This window comes from Oryzias melastigma, linkage group LG4 (assembly GCF_002922805.2).
Source record: "Oryzias melastigma strain HK-1 linkage group LG4, ASM292280v2, whole genome shotgun sequence".
Lineage (NCBI taxonomy): Eukaryota > Metazoa > Chordata > Actinopteri > Beloniformes > Adrianichthyidae > Oryzias > Oryzias melastigma.
Window position 1 is genome coordinate 8416886 of NC_050515.1, and position 9216 is coordinate 8426101.

At 37.3% G+C, this 9216-nt stretch overlaps 1 protein-coding gene across 1 annotated transcript; it reads left to right on the plus strand.

The window, feature by feature from the left end:
- Positions 1-2579: 2579 nt before the first annotated feature.
- Positions 2580-9204, plus strand: lpar3 (lysophosphatidic acid receptor 3; the record flags this gene model as incomplete). Its single annotated transcript, XM_024278161.1, is given in 2 exon segments — positions 2580-3235; positions 7739-9204. Coding segments are annotated over 2 exon segments (958 nt in total), but the record flags the coding sequence as incomplete, so codon positions are not given.
- Positions 9205-9216: the final 12 nt, after the last annotated feature.

A 9216-nucleotide genomic window follows, 5' to 3' on the forward strand; every position in this document is an offset into this window, starting at 1 on the left:
GTATACATACAGAACATGGATCTATTGGACTGCAAGTGAGTGGATCAGAATGGGGCGGAGCACGGAGTTCACGGCCCAACAATTGCATCATATATTTAACAGGATTTTTCTAATGGCATTTTGTCATCTGCTCCTGATTCACATCTATTTGAATAAATAAATAATCACAAATGCAACTATAAATATAATTTGTACATATAGTGGGGCAAAAAATATGTAGTCAACCACCAATAGTGCAAGTTCTCCCACCTAAAAAGATGAGTGAGGCCTGTAATTTTATCATAGACATACCTTAACTATGGGAGACAAAATGAGAAAATAAAAATCACATTGTCTGATTTATTTGCAAATTATAGTTGAAAACAAGTATTTAGTCATCTACAAACAAGCTAGATTTCTGTCTCTCACAGACCTGTAACTTCTCCTGTAAGAGGATCTTCTGTCCTCCACTCGTTACCTGTATTAATGACACCTGTTGAACTCGTTATCTGTAGAAAAGACACCTGTCCACAACCTCAAACAGTCACACTCCACTAAGACCAAAGAGCTGTCCAAAAGGACAACAGAAACAAAATAGTTGATCTGCACCAGACTGGGAAGACAGAATCTGCAATAAGTAAGCAGCTTGGTGTGAAGATATCAACTGTAGGAGCAATTATTAGGAAGATCTCACCCTGTGGGGTCAAAAGGATCACAAGAACGGTGAGCAAAAATCCAAGAACAACATTTGAGGGGGGGCTAAAGAATGACCTTCAGAGAGCTGGGACCAAAGAAACAAAGGCTACCATCCAGAAGAGGATTGGGATAATGTCATATGGTCAGATGAAACCAACATAGAACTTTTTGGTAAGAACTATCCTGTTTGGAGGAGAAAGAATGATGAGTTGCATCCAAAGAACATCATACCTACAGTAAAGCATGGGGGTGGAAGCATCATGCTTTGGGGCTGTTTTTCAGCAAAGGGACTAGGACGACTGATCCGTGTAAAGGAAAGAATGAATGGGGCAGTGTATTATCAGATTTTGAGTGTAAACCTCCTTTTATCAGCATAGAAGATGAAACATGAAAACCATCTCAAACACACTAACGGGTAATGAAGGAGTGGCTTCATAAGAGACATTTTAAAGTCCTGGAGTGGACTAACCCGTCTACAGATCTCAACTCCATTGAAAATATTTGGAAGGAGTTGAAAGTCTGTGTTGTCCAGCGACATCCCCAAAACATCAATGTTCTAGGAGATCTGTAGGAGGAATGGACTAAAAAACAGTTTGTGAAGATTTACTGAAAATATGTGCTGCCATTGCTAACAAAAGGGATCTAATTTACAAATAAATTCTGTGAAAGGCATACAATGTGACTTTCTGGATTTATTTATTTTTTGTTTGTTTGTTCCTCTTTACGTCTCTCATAGTTGAGGTATACAGATGACAACAGGTTTCCTCCATCTTTTTAAGTAGGAGAACTTACACACACATTGGTGGCTGACTAATCCCCTCTATATATATATATATATATATATATATATATATATGTCTTTAGTTTTAAAGTTAATAAAAGTTGCTTTTAAATATCGAAGTATTTGCTTTTTAAAAGAATATTGATGTAAATACTTTGTATTATTGCTTCTTTTGTTAGTTGCAAGCATTGTTTTTTTAATAAAGGTTTCAATATTTTTTTTAAATAAAGTGAGCCAATTTATAGAACAATGATAATTTAAAAAAAAAAAAAGGTTATCCTTAAGTTTGTTCCACGCGTTGAAAAGAGTCTAATTTGACATTTTGGGAATCTTGCTCCTCCAGAGTGGAGTGACGTATGTGAGTGGGCGTGGCCCACGCCCCAGTCCGTCCCAACCTCCGAGGGAGCGCTCGGCTCCTTCACTGCTCCTCAGACCGGCTGTCGGGACTCCACTCCCCCGACGGCAGTTAGACACGGTGCTGCAATGGTTTGCACGTCAACAGGGAGGATTTCGCAACTTTACTTTTGCTGAAACGTCCGGAAAAGACCACTTAAGCTCAGGTAATTCACCTGTCCGTCCGAACACCTGAATTCTTCTCTTTAGTGAAGTTTTTATTCATGTCGTTTTTCTAGCTTTTCCTAAGTTGAACAATCAGTTGGTCGGGTAACCAACCTTAAAGTCACGGTACACTTACAAGCTTGTCTTGGGACACACCTGTAGTGCTCACGTTGTGTAGTTAACCTTTGTGTGCTTTCATTCTGGTTCAATGGAATTCAGTTTTATGACACTTTTTATACAATTTTGATAAATATGTTGGATTTTTATTCTTCTTTTAGGATCAAATATCTTTTTTAAGTAAAAATTAAGTGTATTTGATATTACAAAGATTCTAGTTTGAATAAATCAATTAAAAATTGCTTGTTTGAATGACATCCATAGAAAATATATAGAAACTGTTTTTTTTATTTATTTTGAACATTTTTAAATATTATTGTTTTGTTTTTTTTCAGACTGTCAAAATGGACCAGCAGAACCAGAACCAAAGCTGTCATTATGACAAACTCATGGAGTTCTTCTACAACAACAGCAAAGACCAAAGTAAAACCGGTGATTCATGGGATAAAACCCAGCTCATTCTAGTCCAGGTGGTGGGCTGCTTGTTCTGCTGCTTCATCCTCTTCTCCAACGCTATGGTCATCACTGCTGTCATCACCAACAGGAGGTTCCATTTTCCCTTCTACTACCTTCTATCCAATCTTGCTGCCTCAGACTTCCTCGCAGGCATAGCATATGTATACCTCATGCTTAACACCGGGGACGTCTCACGGAAGCTCACGGTGAGCGGATACTTCTTCCGCCAAGGGCTTCTGGACATCAGCCTGTCGGCCTCGCTGTCCAACCTGCTCGTCATCGCCCTTGAACGCTACGTCTCCATCATGAGCTTTAAGGTGCACAGCAACCTGACCAAGAGGAGAGTGACTCTGCTGATCTTTCTGGTGTGGGCCATCTCCATCCTCATGGGAGCCGTGCCCAGCATGGGCTGGAACTGCATCTGCAGTCTTGACACGTGCTCAAAGCTGGCCCCCCTGTTCAGCAGGAGCTACGTGATCTTCTGGTCCGTCTCAAACTTGGTGATGTTTCTCATCATGGTGGCTATTTACATCCGGATCTACATGTATGTCAAGAAGAAGACGGTGGGGATGAAGCAGCACACCAACAACTCCTTAAATCGCAAGAAGACTCCCATCAAGCTTATCAAGACGGTGATGGTTGTTCTTGGTAAGTGAAGTGTCAGAACAGCGTTATTTGTCAGGCGTGATTCACAGGTTTGTGTCTTTCAATCAATGCAGAATCCTCATTCACAGCTGAGCACACTGGACTGTAAATCTAGTTATTTATGCTTGACTTTATTTACAAATATAAAAAAAAAAAAAAAAAATCTTTAGTGTTTTTTTTTTTCCATTGAAGGTTACGCTATTTTAAGTGGAGCCCTAGATTAAATGGTAAAAAGCAAAAATGTATAATTATTCATTTAAAAATGTCCCTCTATAGTCTGTCAGGAAACTCTTTGTGCAATATTTTTTAAAGTTTAAAAATAATCTCAGTTACAACTTCAATCAGCTATTTTATCAGTGCTTCCAAACTGGGAAAAATTCATTTGTAGTTTAATTTAAACCATCTTGCAAGAAACGAGTTATAAGCCTTTGACTGGTGCTGCACAGGAGCAATCTAGTGGAACATTTTCTTTGCTGTCAACATCTACTGAGCCAATGGGCTTTCTTTTTTTTAATCTTTGAGTGGACTTTTAATGATAGTTGTGCCGGCAAAATAATAATAATAATTTAAAAAAAATGTACATATTTTCTGCAAAAGTGACAATAGTTCATCAGAAAGTTGGCTCTAAGTTGTGGGCGGGACTCCAAGTGTCTCCACTTCCCATCATCCTGCTTAGAAACCATACCCCCTTTCCAAATAGGATATAGCTCTGGTACCTAGAAGCCAAAATCCCATAAACTTCTATTGAGAAAAAAAAAGCTATTACTCAGTCATTATATTTGTCCTAATTTAATCCTAATTTTTTAATCATGATTTTTGTTTTTTGTAGCACAAGTTATAAACTACCCAATCAGATGTTGTAATAAGAACAAGTGCTCTCAATACTTCTAATGTTTGAAGTATTCAGTTGATTATCCTGAGCCTTCTTTCAGTGGAAGGGGTGTGGCCTTCCAACAAGCTTATTCCTGATTGGTGAGAGGGGTTTCCATAGATTCAGAGCAATTGGTGATTACTAATGTTGTCTGGTTCCAAAAAAGTTAATTAACCTAATTTCACTGGAACTGGAAGTCAAAATTTTCTATGGGTGACATCACACTTGCTTAATCCAGTTCTCATATACAGTCAATAATTTACACGCTCTCTTGCTAGCTTACAGCCCCTCACACTCCCATTTTAACAATACCCGTGCAACAAAAATGGTGAGCAATATCGGAGCTACCCAGTCATACAGTTTTGAGTCAGATTCCAGCTCAGACGAGGTAAACAAAGGCATAGATGGATCTATTTGTCTGCAAGTGAATAAATCAGAATGGAGCACAGCAGGGAGCGTCATTTCTGTCACAAATACGCTTTTTTTCCAAGTGCATTTTTGTGTGTTCTCCTGATTGACAACAATTTGATAAAATAAATTCTCAGAAATGCCATTTTAAGCTTAATTTTCTTTAAATATGTCCTCCATAATGAGAAAAATGCTGCAATTACATGTTAAAAACACCAAAAACAAAAATGTAAACAGATTGGGTCTTTTAGGGAGAGCTTTCATGCAGGAAAGCTTTGAAATGCCACACCTTTGATTCTGAAAATAAGCTTTTTTTTTGTCTCAGAGCATACGATACTTACATTTCCCCACCCTATTCCACTGTCCTTATTTAAAAGAAAAAAAAACTGGGCATGGCATCAAGGCATAATATTCTTTTTCTTTTTTGGATTTGTAACATGATTTCTCACAATATCCCTTTAGATTTTAAACTGTTTTAATTTTAAGATCAAACAGACAACAAGACCACAATATTTAAAGTACCAACAAAGATGTTTGCTTGTTTTTTTTATCAAATGCGAAAAACGTTTAAAATGCATTTGGGTGAAACTTCTGCAATTTTACATAAAGGCAGCCATGAGAAAGTTTCATTGTAATCACGCTGGAACATGCTCTCTAATTGTGGGCAGCAAGCTCATTCATCCACATGGGTTTCTACCAAAGCATGGGAGGCATTTGCCTATGTACACACTTTAATCCAGGCTGCTGTGTAATTATCTCGTCCTGCAAGGTCACCGTTGCGCAGCCTTTGAGGCGTACCATGCAGCTGAGCGCTCAAGCCTTCAGTGAATGTCTCCAGCTCTCCTCCCCTAGAGGAATAACTGTTCATGATGACTTTCTCCATTATACATGCACTTTTGTATAAATAATTTTCCTTAGGATCATCACCACCTCTCTAAATCTATTAAAAGAAATTTATTTAATAGGTTTAATCAGTTCTTATCATCTGTTGGTTTTCTCTAGTTGATAAAAACGTTGGTTTAACTGTGAGGTATATTTACAATTTGAAGGAATCTACGTTAAAAACTTTGTTTTGCAAGTCTGGAGTATTTTTAGGTGCAGTTTTCTGTTGATGAGTTAAAAAAAACACCAAAGTAACAGTAAATGCAGGAAGCAAGGGTTTATCTTGGAGAAATCATAAGATTTTAAGATTCAGACACATAAAGCCCAGAACAAAAGATTGCTCATCCACAAACTGCAACTGGACGAGCAAGTTCAGTCACTGAAAGCATTATGCACAAATACAGAAAGACTTAAAGTGGATAACGATTTTTTTGGTGTACCTTTTTGCATGTAAACTCCACAAAAGTTAGTTAGTTCTGTGAGAGTCCAAGTTTTGTATTTTAAATTAAGTAAAATTCATGCATGATTGTTTAAAAAAAATGATTGTGTGCGCTTTCCTTCTTTGAAATCGAAGATGAAAAATGTGTTAAATGAAAGTTAATAAAGTTTCACTTAATTTTGATTTATTTTTCAATAAAATTAAAAAAAAATGACAAACTGTTTTATAAAACAAAGGCACCATTGTGACTTATGGTTTCAATCACTAACAGTAATACGAACAATGTTATCAGTCGGTCTTTGATTCTACAGAAATGAAGAAAAAAAAAGTTCTAGTGAACTGCTGAAAAGCATGTTGTCGGAAATGGCTGCTGGTAGTGCAGGACAAGCTGCCACTTGTTGCTTCCTTTCAGTTCCAGAATTCTTGGTACTTTGCGCACAAACATGTTGGAGGAAGATGGATAATTGGCTTCTGGAGCACCCATGTGACCTACATTAATATTTAGCAAACACAAAGGTTGAGAAAGACTGTTGGTTTTAGCACACCAGTCAAACAAAGCGCCTCCCATCAGTGCAGATGTTAAATCCCTTAAATTATTAAATAATCAATGTAAAAAGCCAGTACTAAAGAGAATCAGAAGTCAAATAACTTAAAAAGAAATAATAAATTAACAACAAACATAATTTTCTTCATTTTATGTTGCAAAATTGAATGCAAATCAAGACACGCCCACTTGTGCCTCCAGTTCAATGCCGTTAAAGGCTTGTAAAATCTAAAGGAATTTGTATAAAATTGCAATTACTTAAATTTTTTTGGTTTTATTAAAAATCTTTTCAAGTATGCTGAGATGTTAGAAAACATGGTGGCATCATTTCTTAAAAACACCAGTTTCTTCTTTCTACTGTGTTGTGTGGCTTTTATTTTGGTGGGAGAACACCATTTTATTCCATATATGTCTCTGTTACCTCCCCTATGAGTAAACCTGGCTCAGGTCTAGGGGTGAAAAATACAAAAGGGGACAATAATAAAAGCTTGACACCAATGAGAATAAAAGGAACACACAGGAGACCCTGTGTCCTGAACTAAAAGGGCAAAAATAAAATAATTGGTGTGCTGGACCAAACAAATAGACAAACCAAAGGAAATTGGAACCTTGGCCAAAAATGAAATAAGTCAGGGAGACTTCTGACCCCAGCAATGTCGACCAGCTGCCTAACCAAAATCTACTTAAAGGAAACAAATAAACAAAGCCCACAAACTAAGACTACCAAGGTCCACCCCAAAACTAAAATAACAAAACCCAGCAGTGTAAGGCCACTGAGGGGAAAAAGAACAAAACAACTCTACATACGGCCTGCTCTCTGCCTGCCTTGGTGTGGCCTCCTCTGTTTTAAATAGCCAGCAGGTGCCAAATTAAGGCACATTGGCCACACCTGTCGGGTGAGCAGAAGGACTGAATGGAAAAAGGTCCAGCAGTAACAGCGGAACGTAACAGTCACATTTAATATAAAGAAAAAAAATGTTTGAAAACCATTTTTATTTTAGCTGCAGAAGAAATATTCTGTCACGGAACTCCTACAAGAATGAGGAATATTATCTTTTAATTTTAGTGTATTTTATCTGTATTACTCGGGTTCCTTTCTGCACAGATTTAGTTTTAACCCTTTAACACGTGAGGTGTCACCCGTGACACTTGAACACAAAATATTTAACATACTGTAACTTTTCAACCATTAACACAAAGTCATTCCAGCAGATTCTGTTTGAAAAGTTACAGTAAATCAAAGAGCAAAAACACTGGAGCTTCTGTGTTAAAGGGTTAACCAGATTATTGCCTTGTGTTTTCTAATGCAATGCACAATTTTCTGTTGTTATTCCTAAAAATATGTCCTTTTTCCTCCTGCAGGAGCTTTTGTGATCTGTTGGACCCCCGGTCTGTTGGTTCTGTTGGTGGACGGCGTGTGTCAGAGCTGCAAAGTCACCAAATTCAAGCGCTGGCTCCTCCTTATGGCCGTTGCCAACTCTGTCATGAACCCGTGCATCTACTCCTACAAGGATCAGGAAATGTGGAGGACTATTAAAAACCTCATGCAGTGCATCTGCAACGGCACGCGTCGGCAGCGCTCCTTAAGGGCCAACACCAGACATTTGCACTCTGGTCAAGAAACGGGTAACAGTCCGCTACCGTCAGAAGGAAACGAAGAGTGACAATGGCAAAATACTCGCAACTTGGAGTGAGATCTTGTGAAGAATTTGTGTGACTTGAAAGAGAAACTAAGAAATCAGTGAATTCCTCACTAATGGGCAGTTTGGTCCCACCTGGAGTTTCTTTGAAGACGCTCACCAACTTCCTGTAAAAAGGTACAGTTGCATCAAGACGGAGGAGATCATGCAGTATCTCTCTGTGATGGTTAGACGAGTATTTTGTTGGGATTTTACAATTTTTTTTTTTTTCTTTAAGATCAATTTACTTTTTTCCCTTCTACATTCGATTTTCTTTTGACATGATGCTGCACTGTATTTTATGACACAAGTTTGTACACTCTTTTATTTTGAAAGTGATCATTTCCAAACATTACATTTTGGCAATCATACATTATAATATTAATAAAAATATTAAATATAAAATATTAAAAAAAATATTTATCTTAAAAAAAGAAGCAAAAACACTGTAATGTTGGAAGTATTATTTAAAAACCGTCAGTCTGGTGTCCTTCTTGGGCTTTAAACTACAGTGAATGCCTGTTTTTAGCATCCACCCAAAGATTGTGTTACCCTTTTTAAAAGTCAGCTTTGCTACATTACTTTCTCTATTTTGATAATCTTTTCTTTTTGTTAACTTAAGTTCGAACTCATTTGCTTTATTTAATCGTAACACCTACTCCTTTTTTTTAACAACTTCACCTGTTCAGGTTAAACTGAAAAGCAGGAGTTGTTAGTATACCTAATAGCGAAACCACGTTGCATCACACTGGATTCTCACTGAATGTTTAGCACACTGAGCATGAGCAGTCAGGGACAGCAGTCCAGCCCTAAGCGCTGCTCTCTGTTCTGACATCTCTACTGATCAACAACTGATAGGATTTATTTGACTTTGAATCACTTGTACTGTTGCTAAGGACTTTTAACATTATCAATGTTGTTTTTTTTCTGTTTTGGGAGTGCCTTTTTTTTATTTTATTTTTTATTTTCTATGAGATATTTTTGGTCCTTTGCCATGTTTTATTTAAACCGAGATTGCTGGTTATCATTTAGACTGTTGGACTTAAGACTGATTATCTAAAGAGAGATCTGTATTTTATAGCATCAGATATTGTCTTGTATTCTGGTTAATTGTTTATGTACTCACACAATAAACTGCAAACCACTCCCGGTAATTTATAT